The sequence below is a fragment of the Pseudopodoces humilis genome, chromosome 13 (assembly GCF_049639895.1).
Source record: "Pseudopodoces humilis isolate 2021_Gansu_Grassland_sample_001 chromosome 13, ASM4963989v1, whole genome shotgun sequence".
In the NCBI taxonomy this organism is placed as follows: Eukaryota; Metazoa; Chordata; class Aves; order Passeriformes; family Paridae; genus Pseudopodoces; species Pseudopodoces humilis.
In genome coordinates this window covers 15,522,709-15,547,059 of record NC_142212.1, presented here as the reverse complement: position 1 = coordinate 15,547,059, position 24,351 = coordinate 15,522,709, and the positions used below count along the sequence as shown (strand labels likewise).

General features: G+C 45.5%; 1 protein-coding gene across 3 annotated transcripts in view; it reads right to left on the bottom strand.

Moving 5' to 3' along the window:
* Window positions 1–244: 244 nt before the first annotated feature.
* LOC102114655 (monocarboxylate transporter 2-like) overlaps window positions 245–24,351 on the bottom strand; it is a 36,948-nt gene continuing 12,841 nt past the window's right edge. For 2 of the 3 annotated variants that reach the window (XM_088061905.1, XM_088061904.1), the window contains exons 4-6: window positions 11,071–11,214; window positions 4,605–5,453; window positions 245–2,170 (exon numbers count right to left, since the gene is read on the bottom strand). In XM_088061905.1, the coding sequence (XP_087918031.1) occupies window positions 1,848–2,170; window positions 4,605–5,453; window positions 11,071–11,214 (1,316 nt within the window). In that variant the 3' untranslated portion in view covers window positions 245–1,847. Of the gene's footprint in view, window positions 2,171–4,604; window positions 5,454–11,070; window positions 11,215–23,961; window positions 24,210–24,351 lie in introns of all 3 variants that reach the window. The other variant, XM_005522008.3, reaches the window with a different exon arrangement.

The window sequence follows — 24,351 nt, the reverse complement described above, 5'->3', positions numbered from 1 at the left end:
GTATGATAATACCTTGTTAGGTCATTCTGCACTGCTTTCAGTCCCCTGGGCCCAGAACCAGAGGTGTGAGTCAGGCTGGCCCAGACCACCAAAGATGGCAAAGGAATCCAAATCAACAAGAACATGAGGTTGTGACCAAGAATTGTGTGACCATGTGCACAAAGCCAGGACTGGAAACCCTCTGAGAATAAACTCCTTACTGAATCAAAAGGCTGCATTACACAAACTGGAAAATGCAAACTCATTTGATTTTTTTAAAATAGTTTTATTAAGTATATGACAGAAGGCACATTGGAAAATATTCACCACCTTCTATTAATGCCTTTTTTAATGAAATATCATAGATATATTTGACAGAAATAAAGGGTATGAAAAACAAGCACTGAAGGCCTAATTACTTCATATAGATTTTGTTTTTTTCAGAGAAAATACAAGTTATAACATAAGGCTAAAATTTATGTCCTACTGAAGTCAAAGACCACTATTCTTCAAAGAAACAAAAGAATTCATGGAAAAGGTTTTGTACAAGAAGATATGAATGATCTAATTTTAAGAGTACAGTGCATTTATTAAAGTGTTTTTACAAGCCTTTCTTCATATTGTGTACACAAGTGACAAGAAAATACAGTTCTTCAAAGACAAAACCATGAAAAAATATGATCTGATCACATATGGGTAGTGTTGAAGTAAAGAAAAAGGAGAACTAACCTTTGGACTAGTTTTAGCTTTGGATTTGAGTGATCTGCCTGAAAAGTCCTTGTTTTTTATCCAATCAAATCCATTAAATTCCACAGAAGTCTGATGATTCAACTGCATGACGCCATGCTCAGCATCCACGGCTCTTGGGCAGCAGCTGCTTGGCATAAAATACATCAGAGTGCAGATCTTCCCAGATCAAAATTACCACCACAGGATGGTAAAGACTCTAAGTGGTCTCAGCTCCACCTCTGCATCTCCAGCCTGGGCAAACTTTACTTAATGCAGCAGGGTGGCACGAGGCCAGCAGTGCCTGGAGTGGAGGTGCCCACTCCAGCCCAAACAAGGGGGAGGCAGCTGGGTTTGGAGTCCCTCCAGGATGGATGCAGCTGAAACCAGGTTACAAAAAACAGGGCACAAGGTCCCAGCTGTGACACAAGTGTTCAAAATCACTAATGCTGGGTAGAGTGAGGCCCACAGTGAGCAGAGTGCACTGCAGAGAGAGATGTGGACTGCTACCCGTTGTATTCCCTGTTTTCTAGCAAGGCAATACCTGTGCTCAGCAGGGCTTTTAGGCAGCTAGCTCAGGGCAGAGGGTTCCATTTCAGCTCTGGCACACCTAAGCTTTATTCATTGATGCAATGATGCCCAAAGCTCCTCTGTGCTTCACTTTTTCATTTGTACAATTAATTAATGGTGGCAACGCTTACTGTCTCACCAGGGTGTTGTAAAGAAAAAGCTTACTAGAAATGGTAAGGCACACAGAAATTGGATAATAAAGACTTTGTAACCTACTAGGAAAACATTTAATTTGCACTGTTTTAATGTAGGACAAGGGTTAAGTTTAAGATTAAATTTCTGCCCTGCACAGACAAAGCACCTGAAGAAGGACTCCTGTCTCATGTCAGCCTCATCCTGGCCTCCTGCAAAACATAACCTTTCCCTTTTCTCTGGGAAATGAGGAATATCTAAAGGAAAATCTTGCAGGACCTTTGGTAAGCAAGTGGATACTGCAGTGTCCCAGCATTTTATAAGAATCAGGACCTGTCTTCTCCTACAACAAAGAAGAGGATGCACATGGCAGAGAATAGAGTAAAATTTTAAAACCTAGTATGATTTCACAGCTGGTGCTCACCTGAGCAACCCAGAAGTCATTTTCCATCCTGCCCACAAGAACAGGTATAAACTTCATTTGTGCCATTCATTTCCTTCTTTACTCCTGCTCCCTTCTCTCTCAAAGGTTCCAGCTCAGGCCCATCCTGTGTAGAGTCTTTGTCCCAGGTTTTTTTGTCCTCATTTTCTGTCCTCACAGATTTAGGCTCCTCTTCTTTTGTCTTTCTTTCCTTCTCCTCCTTGGCAAGCATACGATAATTATAATAATTCATGATGAACAGAAAGGTTCCTGCCAGGACCATCACAGATCCACATTTAATGAACATATATTTATAGTCCCCAAAGGTGTCAATAAGAATTCCTGTAAAAAAAAAAAAGGAAATTTAGGGCTTTTAAGGCAAGGGTATTGTGTTTTCAGATTCAGATCCTGTACATCAAGGAGCACCTTTGTGGCTTTAGGATGAAACATTCTCTGAACTTCTGGTCTCTTCCACAAACACCCAAAGCCTGCAAATCCTGAACAGGTGTTGTACTACACAGCCTGTGGGTAGCTGACATTGATACAGGTAATGCTCTGATAATTTGCACAGTTCAGTAGAAGGGGATAGAACCTACACTGCAAAGTCTGGACTTTTCCAGCACACTTATTTTTTCCATGCTAAACTACTCCTCTGGTCACAGACCCTGCACAGAGCCTGCAGGCAGCCTTTCCACTGACTCCAATGATCAGCTGCAAGGATGCCCATTTGGCTTGGCAGTCAAAAAGCATCTTTTGGGAAGATTTTCATGAGAAGGCACCTTCCCACTGGGTCTCATCTCAGGCTCTTGGCAAAGACCCTGTGATTTATTCCACCACAGGTCACCCACCAGCATTAGAGGGCACTCAGCTTTTGGTCACAGCTGCCCTTTCTGCAGTTACACTCATGATCTAAAGAGGAAAGGGCACAGCGTGAAACTGGAAAACATTAGTTCCAGGGAAAGCAAAGATGATGCTGTCAATGTCAGATAATTTCAATGCCAAGACAAATGTGACAGGTTCCTCTCAAAGGTTAATGCCTCTGCTACAGAGTTACAGAGTAATTGAAGGGAGATGGCTTAATTGAAATGTCACCATTCTCCATTATGTCAAAATGTAATGCAAATCTTATTGGGATTATGATCCTGAGCATTAATTCTCATTTACTGGGCAACACAGACCATTCTTAACATCCCAAATCCTAATAAAGTAAGACCCACTCCTGACCTGGCCTTCACAGTACAGACAATCTTCCCTGAAACTGCCCCATCATCCATCTCTGACGTTTTGGAATATGTTCTCCTCAAAAGGAGGGACCTTTAATTACTTCCCGATTGACCCTTAATGTTGAAAAGCTGCTGATTAATTATCCCACTGCATTGCACTAACAGGGGTTTTTTATGGTCACCAAATAGATTTCCTGATCACAAAAATAATGATTTTTAACTGGTTTTGGTCAGTGTTTTTTCCTGAATCATCCCTAGCTGACTTGGTACACCATTTTCAATGCACTGTGTTTTTCATGCTACTGGTGAAACATCAACCAAATGCTAATTGCAACAATTTTTCCTTTTCTGCTCATCAGGATGACCTAGAGGTCTCCTAAATAGGTTTCAATGAGAGTTTTAATGAGTAGAGTATTGGAAAATTCAACAGTAGGATAGTCTTGCCTCTTCTCCTTTGAGAATAAGATAAAGTCATAAAACACACTGGGAACAATTTACTTAGTTCATTAAAGCAGAACCCTGCACTAGGTTATTAAAATGCCAAAGAACCAATAAATTTGCTGCTTATTAAAATGGTGGGAAAAACCCTACAAAACTAATATTACTGATTATTACACAGAACTGTTTTAGCCTCATTAGCAGTCTCTAGTCATTAACTTAATCTCCCACACAGAAAATTATATAATTCAGAAAACGGTCATTTTAAAATTGTATTTTCTTTTGTTTGTCATTAATTAAATAATGAATCTCTAAGCAAGAGGATACAGCTGCTTCTGTCACACTGTATGAGCTACCCAGTAATATAAAGAATTAAATAGCTCTGCAGAATGTGTCATATGAAGCATTACCCAGATTTGAGTTTTGAATCCAGGAAAAGGGTTCACACTGCAAAAGGAGCACATGCTATAGAGGGAATATTAAGGTTCTAAAACACAGGAGATCATTGCCCTTACTTAACTTTAGATGACTGAAAGTCCTCCTGGAAACTCAGTATCGTCCACATGGGCAATACTTCGTGGGCTCTGCCTTTTGATATTTCAAACCATGGTATCCAAAATAAACCTTTTTTAAAATTCTTTTTAGAACAGACTTAAATCCTTCAGCTGCATTAAGATGACTGAAATTCTTTAGTGGCGTAGTCAGAGCCTTAGAGACAAACAGCAAGGTTTGAGTCAACAAGAGGCTTTCATAGAACTGTTGTGTTTTACTTAAATTGAGGAGGACTCCAGCCTGTTGTAAAAGGAGGAGTCTCCAGGAGGAGCTGTCTGAAATGCAAGGTTCCTGGTGTTGTAGGAAGCCCCACTCTGCAAATTCAGTTCAAGTGTTTGAAGGGATCCAGGATTAAAAGGTGGCTCTCCAAGACTCACTTCAACTGGAGGACTACATAGAAAGGCAGAAAGAGGAAACACTGGAGGAGACATCCTTTGCTGTCCAGTTACCAGTGGACAAAAGATGATTGTGAGGCAGAGAAAACACATTTGGAATAATTTCCCACACGCTGTGCTTGCAAAAGTCTGAATGCCAGTGGCAGCAGAGGAGGAAAGCACACTCACCTCCAATAGGTGGTCCCAGCAGTATCGTGCAGCACTCGGCGATGGTGACGAGCCCGACGGCGCTCGTGAAGCGGGCAGCTCCCACCAGGTCCATCAGCGTCTCGAAGAGCATGGCACACACCATGCCAAAGGCCAAGCCAAAGAAGCTGGAGTACACAATGAGCCCTGTGTAGCTGGAGGCCAGCGGGCACAGGAGGTGGCAGGCGCCATTGAAAGCAATGGCGAAGCTGAAGAAGTACTGGATCCTTGGCCTCACCCACTTGCTGTTGGCAACGATGCCGGTGGTGGGGCGAGCAACCATGTCCACAATAGCAAGGATGGAAAGCAGGAAAGCAGCTGAATATTCATCGATGCCCGTGTGCTTTGCATAAGGTGCCAGGAAAACGATGGGGGCAAAGAAGCCCAGGAACATGAGCACGTTTCCAATCAGGTAAATCAAGAACCCTCTGTGTTTAAAGAGGGAAAAATCAAGGTACTGATTGATTTTTTCAAAGCAGTCCTTTCCTCCTTCCTCTTCTGCTCTGTTCTCCATGGGGCCATCTTCAGTGATCTTTCCTTTCAGAGCTTCCTTCGCTTCCTCTGTCACCTGGGTTTTGACCAGTGCTGTGCCTGCCCCGATGGGTCTGAAGAGAGCTCCTGCCACACAGCAGTTTAATAAAATCGCCCCAAGAATTAAAAAGCTGCCCCTCCAGCCAAAACTGTCAAAAAGGAATTGGTTGAGAGGTGCCAGGGTGCAAAGCATCACAGGGCTCCCTGCCATAGCAAGGCCATTGGCAATGGGTCTTCTCTTCAAGAAGTATTTCCCTATTATTATCACTGATGGCTGAAGGTTGAGAGCAAGGCCAAATCCTGGAAAACAGGTCAGATAAACAAAAGGAAGATTTGAGACCCATTTCTCCTCAGCTCATTGTTTGAGGAAATTGACAGTCAGCTGGTTCACTGGTGGCTCTTCATCGCAACAATCTGGATGCAAACGTTGCTCAGGGTGTCTCTGAGTTCTGGCTGCCACATTTGGGTAACCAGAACCCAGAAACACTCTTTCAGTCAGAGAACCCCCTTTCTTTTGCACTGCAAATCTCTTGGGTGGCAAAACTAGCACCAAGAGTTTGCTTCAGAGTGCACCAACACTATTCCCTCACAGAATGCTGGTGGGTTCTGTCCAGAGGCATTGGCCTTGCTGAGGGAGAGGATGGATCTGTTTTTAAAAAATGGCAGCTCCCAGTTTGAGGAAGGTTGTTTCAGCTCAGACAGTGTCAACCACCGAAGTGTATCCATTCAGGTCTGGCCTCCCCTTCCAAGGGCACCCAACTCTGCTGCCAGGCAGCCAGACCTGCACAGAAAATCACATCACCCTCCTGAGCCACGACTGATGTGGTGCTGTGAGCAATTCAGGTCTGATGCAAAAGATTAAGAGGTCTGCAAGCACACAGCAAAACATCTACTGAGGATGCTAATTACACAGGACCCTAGAGTGTTTCTTTTAATTAGAACTTATTTTTATTGCATTTAGATATATAAATGCCATTGTAAATCTGCTAATTCAGTTGGCCAGCTTTTCCTGCACAGGTGGAATCTGCAGGCAGAGATACCAAATGCTGTGATGGTCTCAGACTTCTGTGGTTCTGTTTGAGAGCACAGCCATGTAAAACCGTGGAATCACACAATCGATAAGGTTGGAAAAGACCCCCAAGACCATGGAGTCCAACCTTTGACCAATCACCACCTTATGACCTAGACCAGAGCACTGATTGCCACATCCAGCTTTTTCTTGAACAGTTCCAAGGATGGTGAATCCACCACCTCCCCGGGCAGCCCATTCCAATAATCACCTTTTCAGTGAAAAAAAATCTTCCTGATGTTCAACAATTCTTCCTGATGCCCAACATCAATAATCAATAATTAAACATCAATAATATTTTCAAGCATTTCTTTGATGTGCAGTATTTTCATAAAAAGTTCATTTTTCAGAACTCCATCAAAATGGCATTTAAAAATCATGCCACATATTTTCCACTCCATCATCCAGGAAAGAATGAGCCACATTAGAACAAAGCAGAAATATAATCCTTGAAGTGATTATATCAGAGAACATGAATCCTGAAAATAGGGTCATGCAGATTTTTTCTTGTTCATTAGTCGATATAATTAGTTTGTTTAACTGTGCAGTACATAATTAGGCATATTGCTTTACAGAAGAGAATTTACAAAGGTCAAGGTCCTCAAAATTAATTAAGGAACACTATCATTAGTCACTGATAGAGTAGAATCCAACTGATGCAGCAGAATCCATCCAATGCTGGATAGCTTCAGTTTAAATGGGTTTGCAAAATTATGATATTTTCCAAGTCTAAAGTTTTGGGGTTTTTTTAATTACTTTGAAGTTTACAACATTAAAAACAAATTGAAATGGCTCCATATTAAAATTAATTTGGATACAAAAACATTCTCAGCATGAACTTTTTTAGATAGTCCATATCTTAGGCAGGGCACATCTTTGGGAAGTGCAGCCTGCTTGTAATGCATATAGGGCCAAATTCAGTGGTGAGCTGGGAACCACAGAGGAAAACCACAGCCCTGGTTAGAGAACACCCTTGGATAGTGCTGAAATACAGAAATGTATCTTTTTCCACCTGAGAGGATGCAGCACAGCAGGTGAGAGTTTGCATTAATTCCCCATTTCCCGGGCTGGTCGTTAGGGCAGAAATTGAACCATCATTTCCACGGGGTCATTTTTGGTAGGGACACACTACATGTCTTCCAAAGGAGGAAAATCAGACTGGATGCCAGCTACCCACTTAAACAATAATCATCTCTAATTTTTTTTATTATGTGAACATTAATTTACCAGTTAGACAAATCTAATTTAATATTACCTCATGCTCTTCCCATTAATTAAATTTGGAGAGTTTCAAATTGAATAACTGGAATTTCAATTTACTTTAAGCTTTTGGCTGACTTTAGTAGGAAATATTTACATCCATTTTACTGCAGTTTTCAGAAACTACAGCAGCTTTTCCATAGCTGGAATTGTTACTCAATAACCACATTTTCTCCCCAGGGATATGACAGAGAGGTCTGTCAGTGGTGTTGCAAGAGCAGAAGCGAACCTGTGCCAGAGGGAGTGTCCTTTCCTGGATTAAATACATTTCACTCATATTAGAAGGAAATAAGTGGTGCTACAGGACTCAGCTGTGTAGTTATTGATCTTGTTCTTACTTTATTGGCAAGGAACAATCAGACCAGGTATTTCAGTGCTCAACATTTACAGCCATGGCAAAGACTCTACTCTCATTAGCCCACACGCCTCACCCAAAATCCCATTTTATTTCATGGCAGTCTAATTGGTGCAGATTGAACTAAACTCTCACCAGTCGTTACTACCTTGCAATTAGCTTTGGAATTTGCTGCTTCTACCTCAGACTTCAGAAGAGGCTGCATGTTGAAACACCTATTTGATGCATCCAGGCTGGCATCTGTCCAGGTGGACAGCTTGCAAACCCCATTTCTTTTTCTAAGAGCTGCAGGGAAACAAATGGGAAGGGGCTGTGGGGTTTCCAGTGCATGCAAAGTGCCATCAAGGACAGAGCAGCCTCCACCAGCAGAGCCTGGCTCCTGCTCTGCATGCAAATGGAAACAGGCATAATCAAGTCAGCAACTGAGATTGCCGTGTCTAATCCCTCCACTGCAAACAGATACTTCCTGCTCTGCTCCTCTGAAGAGATTTCTATTAATATGCCAAAGGCACAGAACTGTAGCAGAGACCTCCTCGTACCAAGACCTTGTTTTTACCTCCATCCCTGTGATTTACATGAGCACAGGCTTTTACATCAGTCTGTTTTCTTTCCAGGCTAGTAGGAAGGAGGCTAGAAAAGTGTGATGTTTACAGTTACTGCAAATCCCCTTTACAAAAGCCTCTCTCCTCGTGCAGCAGCGCTGTCGCAGCCACGTGACGGGCAGGCGGCTTCATAATTGCCCTTGAATGCTTCCATGTTAGGCCTGACCAGCAAAAATACTTCAAGCTTAATTAGAGGCATCCAGCATGTTAACAGGCTTACAAGCATCTTCCCTTCTCTGTCAAATTAATATTCCTTCCCCAGCACACACCCTGTGCCTGGAGATGATGGGTTATCAGCCAACACCTCACCCACACAGGTGCCCTTGTTCAACAAGCAGCAGGGAAAGATGCACACAAAAGATGTGCTCTGCTCAGAGGAAACAGCACTGCAGACAAAGAGATGTGGGTGTTTTAGCCCTGTACCTCGGGGCTGGCACGAGGGTCACTTGTGAGCACTGCCCACACTGACAGCTCTCTGTGCTGGGTGATGGACCAGACTTGCAGACACATTCAGGGACCAAGCCAGAGCAAGGTCTTTATCAATCCCAGGTCCACTGGGGTTATGCACAGAATTCCCTCCTGTCACCTTTTAGCTTTAGATCATCTAAAAACATCTAAAATACCTAGGTGCCTTCCTACAGCCCTGTTTCTTGTCCGAGTCCTTCTGCTCACCAAAATTCATGGAATATTTTTAGCAAAGGATTTATGGTTTCCATATGCTAATCCATCATTAGTCAACTTAGAATCACAGAATGGTTTAGGTTGAAAGGGACTTTAAAACCCATCCCATTCCAGCTCCCTTGCCATGGGCACAGACACCTTCTACTATCCCAGGCTGCTCCAAGCCCATCCAGCCTGGCCTTGGACACTTCCAGGGATGGGGCAGCCACAGCTTCTCTGTGCCAGGGCCTCCCAACCCTCACAATAAAGAATTCCTTCCTTATATCTCATCTAAACTGCCCTCTGTCAGTTGAAACTCATTCCCCCTTGTCCTGTCACTTCCCCCTTTGCCTTCCTAGAGGAAATTCATTTAGCAGGAAATGATGCAAGCCTATACATTATGAAATATTGGAGACATTGGTTATTTTTATTTCCCATCCCTTTGTTCCTGGAGTCTGTTTCAAGGAATCTGCAAGATTGTTATTCATCCAAGAATAATACAGTTTCATTTAATTACAGTGACAGTCCTTAGGAAAAGTAAGGTTTAAAAGAGGGAATCCTACACAGGGATTTATTCACTACTGTACAGAGTTAATAAAGGAATATTGATATAGAAGAACAGGGTGACAAACTTTCTGTCCAAATTTACTTTCCTAGTGGCTGGTTTTATTGATTTTAAATGTTGAGCTCACATTTTCACATTCAGAAAGCAGCAACACTTAATGCATTTGCAGAGAGATTGGGAACATTCATTAAATCATACACCTGGCAACCTCAAAAGCCAATTTTGAACTCATTGTGTCATGTTTTCAAGCAGATGTCCTAGCTGCACTGGAATAAACTTTGGCTGTACCTAATCCAAAATAATAAAACAAAAATACTTACAATTAAGCATCTATACTCACACAGGTGCAATAACCTGGCACCTGCAGGCCTTAAAGATGTTGGACTGAGCCTATGCATTACTCTGCTTGAGTTTCCAATATGGAATTTCATATTTCAATACAGGCAGTTCAAATTGGAACTTCAAGAAGGAAACACAGGGTGTTTTTTTCACAATAAGGCGATTGTTGCCATTTTCAGTCAACTCCAGCAGTTCTTATTTTCAGATAAAGGACTTCCTCACATCACAAGTAAACTGAAGCAAACCCCTGAAATCTCATCTCGTGTATCTCACAGAGGGAAGATAAAACACAGTAAAATAGGAACAAGGGTGCTTTCTTTATAGTCACACTTGTACCCAGAAGGACTTGCCATGCCCAGGGCAGAGCACAATGAACCTGGGTTTGCTTCAGGGGGAGCTGAGGGCACTGATGGCCATCCCCAGCAGCTGGCCCAGAGCACGGAGCTGCAGAGAGCACAGCCCTGCCTGGGTCCCACTGCAGAGAGCACAGCCCTGCCTGGATCCCACTGCAGAGAGCACAGCCCTGCCTGGATCCCACTGCAGAGAGCACAGCCCTGCCTGGATCCCACTGCAGAGAGCACAGCCCTGCCTGGATCCCACTGCAGAGAGCACAGCCCTGCCTGGATCCCACTGCAGAGAGCACAGCCCTGCCTGGATCCCACTGCAGAGAGCACAGCCCTGCCTGGATCCCACTGCAGAGAGCACAGCCCTGCCTGGATCCCACTGCAGAGAGCACAGCCCTGCCTGGATCCCACTGCAGAGAGCACAGCCCTGCCTGGATCCCACTGCAGAGAGCACAGCCCTGCCTGGATCCCACGCGCCGTGTCCAGCCAGGAGCACCGCGCTGGGCAGGGAACGTTCACTCTGCTAAAGAACTCTTTGCTAAAGTTCACCTGCAGCATTGATAACGAGGGCCTTTGTCCCACTAGATTTTTATCTCACCAGCTTTTTCTCTCACCAGTTTCCCATGGTGTTTGTGCTGGTGCACACACCACCCAGGTGTGGAAGCCCCAAGCCGCCAGAAGGGAGCCTCTCACGTGGAGGGGAAGGAGATGCTTTGTTCTCACCTGTGATGAAGCCCACACAGATGTAGAGCTGCAGGATGCTGGTGCAGAAGGCAGCTGAGATCATCCCCACACCACACAGGAGCCCCCCAAACATGACCACGGGGCGGCTGCCATAGCGGTTCACCAGAATGCTGCTGATGGGACCTGGGGAAAGAGGGCAAAAGGGACCCTGAGGTCACATCTTTCAACAGAAGGCATGTTTGACACAAAACAGGTAAAGCTCTGCAATATCAATGGCCCTGAGTGCTGCTGACAGCTCCTATGGTGAGTTCAGGGAGAAAATGGAAAAACAGAGATCTTCCACGTGGAGATGGCAGAATGTCCAATGCCACAGGTGTGTAGTCAGTGACAGCTCCTGCCCCCAGGACTTACAAGTGTCACCAGAGAAGGCAAACAGCAACAACAAATCGTGTGAACACAGGATCCCAGCTGGATCAGGAGCTTCCTGATTTATCATGATGTTAAACTATATACACAAAGTGGTGGCTCATATTGTGAGGCTGATATCACAAACGCTGTTGCATTTTTAATTCCTCTATTTAATGCAATTCCAATACTGCTGACCAGGACCAAAGCTTCAGCAGAACACTGTTAATTAAATCTTAATAGCAGTCCATGCAGGTAGAAAAGATTTGGGATGATGGATTAGCCAGAGCTCAAAAGAACCAGTTTGGACTTGCATTTATGCAAAGAGGAGGTTCAGGGCAGTGCAAAATTATGAAAGAGGGAAATGGCTTGACAAAAACTGTGCACACTAAAACGAAACATTGAAATCTGAGGAAGTGAGACCAGTAAAAATCAGAATCACAGTATGATATATATTGGAAGGACTTTGATGGTACCTCAGGACCAACCTGCTCAAAGAAAAGCCAGCTCTGAAGTTAGAACAGACTGAGAAGTCAGAACTAGAGAAGGCAAGCTGAAGGGGAAAGAGCAGTCCAGAAGTCCAAGTCATGAGATGTAAAGAAAAAATTCTGCATTACTCAAAAATCCTAAATCAAAATTCTTCAAAAGTCATACTGGAAATGAGGAAGGGGAATACAGGCAGATTTAATATCTGAACTTACCTGGCTATTTGTGGTGCTACTCATCATACAGTAGTGGTGTTTCAGAGCCCAGTGTTCTTGTTTGCCTTCATTCCTGCCACTTCCCCCACCACCCACACATACAATACTGCAAACAGGTATTTTAAACTCACAGCCACCTCTGAAGAGTTTGGCTGTGGGACCTACCTCACCACAGAGCCATGGCAGAATATTTATCTTTGCTTAAATAATCTCAGTCAGAAATAGCTCCAGAGCTCTCTCCAGACCCTGAAAACCACAGCACTCCTGATCACAGGAATGAAACCCAGAAACCACAACAATCCCTCAGCGTGGCTGACAGCATCCAAACGAGTTCTCAATTGTTATAATGTGCAAGAATAGAAAACAGTAGGTATGGCTGGTTTCATCTGGGGAATGAAGCCCATAGAAATACTTTCCACCAGATGTGTGAAGTCAAAACACTCATAAATGAAATGCACACAAGCACAGTCTCAACAACATCCCTGTAACTGTGATCTGTGATCTGGTCCCATCAAATGCACCATTCAATTAGAATTTCTGTGTGTGTATAATTACATGGAGAGTTTTTCTGCTAATCCTTTAACTGGATTCACACACATGCATCCTTTTGCTGCAAGGAGCACTACAGAATTCAGTGAGAAGTTCTGTGGAAAGGGATACATATTTCAGATTAGTGAGAAAAAGACACCCTTCTGTCTGAGTTTCCCCTGGTTGGGGCCTGCACTTGCACCATGCTTGAGCTGGTCTCAGCACATCCTGTAATTCAATAGATCGAGCCAGTGTTCTCAGAAAGGCACCAACATATTCATCTGCAGCCCAAGGACATCCAATTCTTCCATTTTTCAATTTTCCACATGTCCGAATTTCTGCAGAATCAATCTAATTACTCAGCTAAGAAAATGTGGTTTCAATTACCATCACCCACTGGCAGAGGGCTTTCACCCTATAGGATGTTGGGCCATGGAGCAAAGCATTTCAAGCCCACAATACTCCTAAGGCTCCTCTCCTGCTCTGACCTGGGACAGCCACCATGGAGAGAAGCCCCTGCTGTGAGAGGAAAACCAGGACTGCTCACATATGTCCCACTCTCTCAGCATCCAGCTTAGGAGACAGGAAATGAGGATTATTGTATTGGCTTCACCCATCAGGAAGGATGGGTTTGGACCATGAGAGCCGATTATGAACTGGAAGGGACTGAGAGTAGGAAACATTCACCCAGCTATCAGGACAGCCCAGGGAAGAGGCTAAAGCAGAGGGAAATAAATGTTTGTATCCCAACTACTGGCTTTACAAATGAGAGCAGCCTTTGTGTGTCCCTGGGGACACTCCATGTGTGCTGTGTCCTCAGCCACATCCCAGCCCCACAGCAAACACTTATTAAGCCACAAGAATGAAACTTTTCGCCTTTCTTGTTGTGTGTGATCTCTCAGCAATGTTTTACAGGAGGTCTGTGTGACCTTCAGCAAACAGCCTTCATCTGCTGCAACCAGAACTATCAGTTTTACAACAGGAAAATCAGACCTATGTCTGCCAGCCTGGATGGGAGAGCTGTGCTCTCAAGGGCATCACCTGCCTGGGCTGGGCTGAGCTCCCAGGGAACTGTGACAAAATTCAGAAGCACAGAAGCCTTTCTCCTTCACAGCCTGAATGAGTCCAGACCCAGCAGGAAAACCTTCACTTTCATGAGACACCAAAAAATCCAACCCAGAGCCTCAAACAGTTGGGAAACCAAATTTCCTTGAGTTGCTGCTCAAAGGCTGAAGGGTTTGTCACAGTCCTGAGCAGACCTTTCAAAGGCATTGAAGCAAATGCAAAATCACATCCCCAAAATTACTTCCACTTAAGTCATTTGTACCTACAGAAACATCCACAGGCTTTAGCTGAGCAGCCTTTCAAAATCTGTCCCATCTCTGGGCAGAAAGTGGCAGATGCAATCTGTCATATTTGGGAGCTGGGCACTCTTCAGCTCCCAGCCCTGCCAGCCTGGGCAGGTGACAGAGCACACACAGACCCCTCACCCTGCCCAGGTGTCCACAGCAATCAGCATCACACCAGCAGCTCTGAGTGCACCCTCCTGCCCTGCTCTGCCCCATGCCACCTGCAGGGTATTTCTTGAGGGGAAAGAGTTCATTAAACATCAAACATTAGGTAAGTTTACCAGCAGCATTGTGGGGTAGCTTCAGGAAACATTAAATAGCTCAAGTCAGGGAGGAGGACTGGAGAAGAGGGAACACACAGCCAGCACTGCAGTTGTGGGAAATGAGAAACACAATTACTGCTATGCTTGTAGCTATTGCACAAATTAAAAGCGTGACAGGCCCTGGCAGCACGGTGGAATTGAAAAGCAGGACCTGTCATTTACCAGTTACTCAGCTGGCATGGAAAGAATAAAGATACTGTATATTAGCACAGAGAAAGCATTTACGGTAACAGTGTGTGCAGCTTGGATCCCAAGGCCCCTTTAGCTGCTAAAACCTGCCTGGTGAAACGAGCAGGAACCACAGGCTCCCTGTCCTGGCATCCAAATGAAGCCATTGCTCCCTCTTGCAAGGAGAAGCTAAGAGGAGTCAGGGTGATTTTTGCTTCTTAATTTACAGCATCAGGTGAGAACAGGGCAAGGGAAACAGCTGGCAAAGCTCTCAGAAAGCTGCCATTTACCCAGCTTGACCTTGCAGGAGCAGCCACACAAACACTGTGCAAGTCCATGAAAAGTCAGGGCGAGGAGCAAAAGCCATCCCAGCTGCTGAGAATGTCCCTGGTGTGCTGAGGCTGCTCAGGGAGCTGGGCAGTCAGGGCTGTCCCCACCACCAGCACAGCACTGCAACTCCTCATGATGAAATTAGAAGCATCATTTAATTAATCCCTTGCACCTCAGTTCATTCCAGTGACAAGAATGCTGACATTAGGGTGGTGTTTCGGTGCAGGAAGGGATGGCATTCCCTCCCAACCACCCAGCCACATGGCAGCCCCCCTTCCATGACCCAGTGACTTCCTCCCTTCCAATGAACTTCCAGCCATGGCCATCTTTTGTCATCCACTGCAGGGGGACAGCACAGGACAGCAGAGGACACGGTGGGGATGCTGTGCCTCCTCCTGCTGCTGGCTTCACTCAGAGCTGTGCCTGTGGCTCTGCACCTCCCCTGGCACACGGGGACACTCTCCATCGTCTCCATCAGCCCATGGTAAGAGCAAGGAATGCCTGCTCAGAAGTGCTGCACTTTACACCCCAAACCCTTGCAGAGTTTGGCTGAGGCTTCCACTTCTGCCTGCAGTAAAACTCTGCAGCCTGGAGGGCAACAATTTGCACCAAATATCCCCAAAAGATGCAGCTGGGATCATGGAGCCCCTGGATGACTGATGAAATATATTAGCCCATATAAATCATACTGGTTTAGTGCCTGTCCTGTTTAAAGCCTCTCTTTTCTCATACCTGTGGCAGGTTTCCATTCTTTGTTAGCTGGTACATGAAAGGCTGTGTCAAAGAGGCTGCTCTTGGTGGCAAGAGAAACACAGAGACTCACCAGTGGGGAATGCAGCAAGTCTGAACTCATTTGTTAGCTTGTCCAATTACTTTTCACCTTGAGTTTTGTGTTTGCAGAAGTGAAAAGGACCCTGAAGAGGAGACTGTAAAACCATAAAGAAAAAGCAAAATACCCTGGACTCTCCTCTCTTCTCCTCCACAAAGCCAGGCCACCTTGTCATTCATTCTTTTTGAGTCACTGAACTGTGATCCAGAGAGGATCATAATGCAGAGCTGGCATATAACAAGAAATATCAATCCAGACTGGCTTAAACTCTTGCAAGTATGACAGTGCTCAAAAACTAGACACCTGAATTGCCTTCCTGTTTTCCTCAGCAAGCCTTATGAATTTTTTATGAGCTGCAAAACTTCCAGTGCCGGTGTGAAACACTGATGTATTTCTATTAGGGACTAAAACATTCTTCTCTCCCATACCTCTGACCCTGAGTGTATATATATCCCTTATTTGTAAGGTTTGGTTTGTCATTTTTATTATTTTTTTTTAACTTAACCTGATACTAATAGTAACAGTGTTCCTCCTTTCTGGAGGAACTTGTGCTGGATGAATTTCTGCTGCAATATTTCTCTGCAGGGCTTTCAGATAAGCAGCTAAGAGCTGAGGCCCTGAAAATCTGTAACCCAGAGGCTTCCAGGGTTTTTTTCCAGGTTTCACAACACTGACCTTCTGACAGTGTAAAGTGGCACAGAGCCAGTGCAAATGTTCTAGGTCTGCTGGTCAGACCATTTGATGGCCACACAGGTGATAAAACAACAACACTAAAATCCTCAACTGCAGGGACCACAGGGCTGGAAGGTTTGAGATCCCCACTGCCCCAATGGCTGGGGCTGCAGCTCAGCTCTTCCTGCTTTTGCACAGTGATGAGTGGCTCTAAAGAGCTGCTCCTGCACAGGGACATTGGTCAGCACCAAAGGAACTGCCCAGATAGTTAATATTTTCCATACTATTGTGAAAATACAAATAGGAGCTCAGCATGCCATGATTGCCACTGCCTGTGAGGAGTCACTGGGGACATAAGAAGGAGTGGAACATACTCAGAGGAGAGGGAAAGGGGGGGAAATCGTTTATACTAATGGAACAAAGTCTATTATTACACCAGTAGTAAAACAACGACAGGAGCAGGCCTGCAATTTCCTCAGTAATAATCTCATTCCCTCTGTGGAATAACAACACTGCCTTGGGCTTCATAATTTATCCACCAGGGTAGCAGCCCATGGTAACAGAGCAACCTCCTCATTACCCCCCGAAGGAAAGCAAGTGCCCCCACGTTATTAACGTGCTGCCAGAACCCAGCAGCCTCTGGAGACAGGGGGCACACACAGCCTGAAAGGGAGGCAGCCAGAGAAAACACGGGGCCCAGCTGCAAACCTGGGGGGAAAGGGATGAGAGGGTTAAAACCTGCAGCCTTTCACTCCTTGTCATGCCAGAAGAGGCTTGGATAGCTCATGCTTTTAAGTGTTTGTGGCACCAGGGTGTGGAGAACTGCTGCTCACCCTTGGGAACTGAGCCCTGCTCCTGCTTGCTCCAGGTCACACTGGAGAATAACTGGTGGTACCTGCTCATAATGAAGCCTAATAATTATTAGCCTCACCTGCATGGGCTGAGGAGCCCACAGACACCAACCCTTCCTCAGGATGGCCACACACCCAGGCCAAGTGGCAGCGAGCACACGCCCCAGCTGACAACCAGTCTCAAATACTCCTCTGCCAGACCTGACAGAGCAGCTTCCAAACACCTGTCCACACCTAAATCACCCTGATGCCTTCTATTAGTGCTACTTTGCATTGTAAATAATCGATTTTAAATAAGGGGGCTGAAATCCAGCACATGCCACAGCAGCTTCAACAGCTAACCTGGCCCCAGAGATGCTGCATTTGCTTCCACATAGGTGAAGAAAACAGTTCATTTTAGGGGATAATGGCTGCAGCTTCAGCACAAACCCTGTGAGGGGATGCATAAGCCAAGCATGGGAGAAATTGTCTGGACACACATTATTCACTCATCAAACTGGTCAGTCCTGTGGTGCTGGGCCTCCTGGGCAGGACTGGCACTGTATTCAGCTGGGAAGGTAGTGAGGGACAGGATCCACTGCAGCAGCCAGGCTGCAGCAATCCTCCCTCCCCTGCACCCACCAGGCATGCCCTTGGGAACACAGGGACCCTGACCTCCCAGCAGAAATACTTACATTTGCCACAGCAACAACCTGATGTTAAAAAAAAAAAAAAGAAAGAAAGAAAGAAGAAGAAAAACAAAGCAGACAAGGCCCAAGCTTCAGAAAGACAAAGTGTTCTCTTCCTAATCCAGCAGTCTTATCTGATCAGTGCTCTGGCATTTCAATTTCCAGATAACCCAGCTTGGATGATGCTCCTGGGGGACACGGAGGAGCCACAGGCCAGCAGCTCCCAAACTGGGGCTGCGGCCAAGGTGCTTCGTGTCACTTTGTGTTTAAGCAATTAAATAACCTCTCCTGCAAAGGGACAGCACACAGTGGTTTCCCCAGCTGCAGGTTTGGATCTCACCACGCAGCAGATCACAGCTGCTCACCTCCACAAGGTCATGACATCACGGTATTTGAGCTGCTCTCCCGGATTTTTTTAGCTTCCTTTTGCCTGGCCAGGACCGCTGGCTTCGATCCCTTCCACCCCTGGAAGCCCAGCTGCAGAACAGGAGTTCCCTGTGCAGCTGGAACATCCATTCCTGGAGGAACATGCTGCTCCAAAAGCAGCCCTGGGAAGCCCTGCATGACTTGACCAAGAGATCACTGGAGAGCCCATCCAGGGGCAGAAGAGCTGCAATGCTCTGGGGGAAGAAGCTTTCACATGTTTGAATTCCACTTGTTGGGAATGGCTTATAACTTACTCCTTGGCTTAACACCATTAACAAGCCCCCAGCCAAAACTCGTCCTTCTTCCTAGTTCTTATTAATCTTGGTTTTTATTAAGTCTATCACATCTCTCTTGCTGCTGCCTGGTGACCTTGGTAGCTCCAATGAAGGGCAAAATGATAAAGCTTTGTGACCAAGTCCACCAACACAGAAATATTTCACCTGAACCTATAGTGCTATTATTGCTCTTAAGTAGAACAGAGCTATTTAAAAAATAAAAAATACAAGCCCATACGTGGTGACCTTGCAGAGCTGGAGTGCTCTCTGAGAGTCAGGAGAAGTATATGAATCTGCAGCACCATTCATTACAGAAATCAAACCATTCCTCATCCAGCTTTCTTATCAAAATCTAGGATTCTAATGGTGCTGCTACCCCAGGGGTTGCCCCTGCATGGGAAGATGTCTTGTTCCCACAGCATGGGGAGGCTGATTGAGGGGGACTCCAAGAGGTGGGGAGGGTAAGGAAAAAGGTGAATCCAGCATCAGGCAGCTCCAGGGAGCACCTGCCAGGGCCTGGGCCAGGACAGCAGGATGCTGGATATCCACAGCACTCTGAATAAACAGAATAATCCTCCTCCTTTTGTTTCAGCCTCCACAAAACACCCAGGTGGAAAAGCACATGCCTAGGGAAATCCTGGTGAAAGCCCCTCTGGAGAATGAATATTTGTTGAACCAGCAGTAGAGAGAGCTGACACAGGAGAACATAACCTTGTCCTTGAAAAAACCCACCTCCCTCCTGTGCCTCAGTTTCCCCTTGTAGTGCTTCACAGCTATTTGAGAGCAACTGAGATGGGTGGAGGGCCCTGGGTGGGGTCTTCTGGAGGCAGAGGAGGTTTTGACAGAGTGTGGACCAGAGCAGGAGAGAACATTGGCGGTTTTGATTAAGTTAAAAACTGCAGAATCCAACTCATTATTAATATAGCTTTACACCACTGCATGTTGTAAGGTGCTTTCTAAACCTGTCACTGCAATTTATCATGCTAGCAGTATAATAAAATACAGCTATAAAATTTTGGATTAAATGTTCAAGGTCAGTGGTGGACTTTCAGCTTCCCTATCTCTTCCTTGCTGCTTTAGCAGATGCTCTATTAAGCACTTACAAGCTCTGAGAGAAAGTTTTTCTAGGATAAAAGATTTAGTTGTGGAGAATTTCCAGAATTAAATCTTCAGATAATTTGATCTTCACCAAATTACAAACCAGTAAATAACAAGGTTGGTTTCAGGTGGAGTCTTTTTCACCAAAAACACTCTCATTTTTCTTGTATTGGCAAAATGTGGCTCTCTGATGCCGTCTTTGTAAAATAGACAGACGGCAATTCCTTAATTTTAATGGAAATTTGGATGTGTTAGAGCAGCGCCCTGGAGACTTTAGGGAGAGTTTTACAGCAGGGTATAACAAGACTGAGACAAGACTCCACTGCAGCACATTCTGAATAAAAACAATGCATGGTGCTGATGCCATGAGCCTGAGCTTTTTATGTATTAAAGGGCAACAGAAGCAGCAGATATTTACACCTACAAGCTGTATACAAACATGCACAGCAATCACAAAAGAGTGAAATTCTTCAAAATTAGTAAAAAGGAGCTCGATGTCCCCTGGTGTAGCCCCAGCTATTGGAGCTGAGCAGCTGAAATGACTCTGCAGGAGGATCTGCTCTCTGAGCTCCCCTTGGATGATTCCTGCTATTCCATTATAAAGATGAAGGAAGCATTTGGTCACACACTCACCATTAAAAAATTTTAAAAAAGAAAATGCAGATGCTGTCCTAGAATTAAATTGTTCTCTCTGTTCTGGCACATGTGCCAGGAGGCTGGCTCGTTGTTCAAGCTCTAACAGTTGGCCATGATAAAATATATTACTTCTTCCCACGATCCTTACCTGTCTTACAGCCTTACAGGAGACCGTAAGGGCTACAAGAACATTACTGCTATTAAATTAGTGGCATCACTATTTCTTATTTTTAGTGTTTGACTGTTTCCCCTGATGCTGAATAGGGCAACTAATTTACTAGCAAATTAATACTGCTTATCTTTTCTTTCCTGAGAGCTCCACTGCCTCCTGCTTTCCCTGGCTAATGGCTATCCCCAGGGACACATCTGTGGCCTAGCCTGAAATGTGTCAGCCTTAAAAGTGGGACAAGGGCAGCTCAGTTGTGTGAACCTGGCACCACCACACAGCCCAAATCAGGAGGTGCAAAGGCCAAAGGCTTTTGGCTTTGCAATGAAACTGCTTCCTAAATAAAACTCATCCCTGTATGTGAGGCAAAACCTGGGGAATCTTGGTCTTGTGTTGGCACAGCAAATAGTGCCCAAGAAGGCAGCTTGCAAAAAGAAGCCCTGCCCAGGGGCATCTGGCAGCACGATGGGTACCCTGGGGAGCTCCACATTTTGGGACATTTGCTGTGTCCTCTTCACCCCCAGAGCCTGTTACCTGGGTGCTCAGGTGAAACTGAAAGCACCTTTAGGGAAGGATGATGCCATGGCCCTTGGTCCCTTACAGAATCAGAGAATCATTAAGGTTGGAAAAGACCTCTAAGATCATTGATCAGATCCTTTTTCCTTTTTTTTTTCCCATACATCAAAGATTCTGCTCTGTAATACCTTTCTCATTTGAGATAAGAAATGAGGTCTTCAACCATGACAAGAAAAATAATAAAAGTAGAAACATTGTAAAACAAATCCTTCTTTATCAGATTGACAGGGCTTCAGCCTGTGGGATTTGGTCAGGGAAAAGCAATGTTCCCTCATGCTCCTCACTCTCAAACCTCCCAGTGTGCCCTCTGCAATTGGAAATGTGGAATTGCTGAACAGGAGCTCTCTGGCAAGAGCTACAAGTACCCCATCATAAAGTCCAGGCTATCCACTTTACTGCACAGTAATCTGTTTTACTACTGGTATTATAGTGACAGAATTGTTTTCTGCAACCTAGTTCAGATTAAGAAACTGGGGGGATAAGACACATTAACTTCTGTAATATATATTGCCAGAGCCTCAGCTGGTATAAAACACCTTCCTGGGGGAATTCAGCAGAAAGTGAAGGGCAGAAACAGTCCTGGCTGCTGATTTTCAGTTTTAGTCTGAAAAACTAGAATTCCTTTGGTGCTACAAGCAAAGCCTCAGGTGGTCACTGTAAATCTGCATCCATGCTGTCAAAATCAACACAGTTTCTCCAGTGGAGACCTGGGTTAGTTAATGTATTTTCAGAAAATAAGTTTCATTTGCATTATTTATGAGATGTAAACACGAGCTCTGTTACAGTGTAAGCAGCACAGTCCAAAAACAAGCCCTTAGACCAATGAGAACAAGGAAACAAGGCACTGTGTCAACAAAAGCTGTGGTCAGTGAAAACATCGGCCTCTGACAGGGCACTGGGCAGCTCCTGGGTCAGTCCTCTCAGGGATTTCCCTCCACAGCCCATCCCTGACAGCAGCAAATGCCCTGCTGTCCCCTCCAGCCCCCCCAGGGACATGTGCCTGATGCTTCGTGCAGGAGATGCTCAGTGGAATTGCATCACCTGCACCTCCACACAGCCTGACCATTCTGCCCCACGTGGGAAAGGAAGGGAAGGGATGGACGTGCTGTGGCAATAATCATCTGGTTTGGTAGCTCTGCTAGTTACTCAGGAGTATGTTGAAACCTCGGTGTTTTTAGAATTTCTTTTTTTGGGAAGATTAGCAAAAATCCAGTGTTAACCTGTTCTCTAGCTTTTCAGCAGAGTAAATCAAGCCTTGCATCCTCACAGTTCTAACTGTGCTACCTCAGAGCAAAACCTGGCCAGCTCAGAGGAGCTGTCCTTTAGTGAGAATTTCCAAATCACTGGAACCATTCATAAGCTACACCAGCTCTGGTGTTAAATGCCCAGTCAATCAAAGCAGAGGTGTTAAATACACTCTCGGGCACTCCTGTTCCATTGACTGAGCCAGCCAGCACCTCAGCTGGGGTCACAGGGAGGATCCAACAGGCATCATTCTGACTCCAGAGCAGAGGAGGGGAGGACTGGTAACTGCACATAACTGAGCAGCTGCAAGGCAAGTGATTGCACAAAGGTACAGTCACCTGCAATTGGGTTGTATCATCCCCCACAGCACTGTGTAATAGCATTAGGGAGGGCGAAGTTAAAGCTCCTGCAAAAAGGCAGGAGATGTTCAGTTAATTGGGATAAAAGTCCAGTGCAACATCCCAGGTACAGAGCACACAGCACTGATTGGAGCACTTGGAGAGACAGAGAAGGAGGTGGGTTGGAAAAGGAGCAGCTGGAAGGAGGCAGAGGCAATCAGAGCAGCGTTTCACCTGCTCCAGCACCAGCTCGTTGGCCATGAGCTGAACCCCAAGAGGCTCAAGCTCCCCATCTGAATCCCTGTGAGCAACTTGAGGTGCTGGCAGGGGCAGGGTTAATCTGCAGAGCTTGTTCCTCACTTGGTCATCGTCAGGCACAAAGCATCTCTTCCATACCAGGGGAAAGGACAACATTTTTTCTTTGGAAAAAAATGAAAAAAGAGCTGCCAACAATTCACAGAGGCATCCAGGGAGCCCACAGGTAAATACTTTGGCACATTTATTGCAGTTAAATGGGACATCCAATGGGTCAAGCAGGGGATTTCTCTTTCTAAATCACTGCTTGGGTTCTGCCCTCTAAGTGCTCCATTTGTGGGTTCTTGTACAGGAGCTCAGCTTTTGCAGAGCTGTAGGACCAAGTCTGGGTTACAACAGGGTGGATTACAATAGGTTCTGACTCAAGCCTTGCTTCCACCTTACAAACTTTATTTTAATTAGCAACTGTGCTTTTTAAAAAGCACTACAGTGCACTACTAAGGAAATAAAAAAAAACCCACCTTTTTAAAAACAAAGATTATTTTCAGGATCTCTTTAATAGACAGAATAAATATTGATGAAGCTTCCTGCAATTGCAGAGTGTGGTTCCTGTCCACCTCCAGCTGAAGATTTAATCAGCCCATGTATTTCATTCAGTCATGAAAGTGATATTGAAATAATAAAAAAGAGCAAAGTTACATGTACTGCTTTACAACTGATAAGAACGACTGGCGATTTCATTGCTGTGATTATCAACTGCCACAATAAACAAGCAGCTATTTCATTTATTATTCTACTCCACACCCCCCTCTGGCTGGAACCCAGACCTAGTTATTTCACACCAGCCTATTCTCGGGGCTTTTCCCTTGATGCCCATAGAAAGTTTTCATAGGTAATCTTCTGATTTCTGGGTCCCCTCAGGCTCCACATATGACTTGGCTGCCTAAACAAATATTTGGAAACACGATCAGAAAGTAAATCTGTGGATGGTGCCCGTGCAGATGGACACTGTGGCTGCTCTTCCTCTACTCTGGCCCAGAGTGGGGATTTCTGGCACATTCCTGCTCCTACAGCCCACCAGGGTCACTCACCTGCACCGTACGTCGTGGCCAGCATGATGGAGGAGACCCACGCGATCTCGCTATAGGATGTGCCAAAGAAATCCTGGATTTCTTTGAAGAAGATGGCCAAGCCTTTGGGGAAGGCGTAGGCGAAGCCGATGGAAACGAAGGCGCCGAAAACCACCACCCACCCCCAGCCACCATCCGGCGGGCCGGGGGCTCGCCCTGCCTCGGCGGGGGCCGGCATGGCCGGGTGGGCTCACGCTCACCGGGGAGCCCTGGAATACAAAGGGTGGGGTTGGGGGGTCAGTCCCGGGATGCTGCTCCCCTGGACCCCAGTTCTGAGATTCTGCTCCTTTGGACCCCAGTTCGGAGATGCTGCTCCTCAAACATCCTGCGATGCTGCTCCCTTGGACCCCG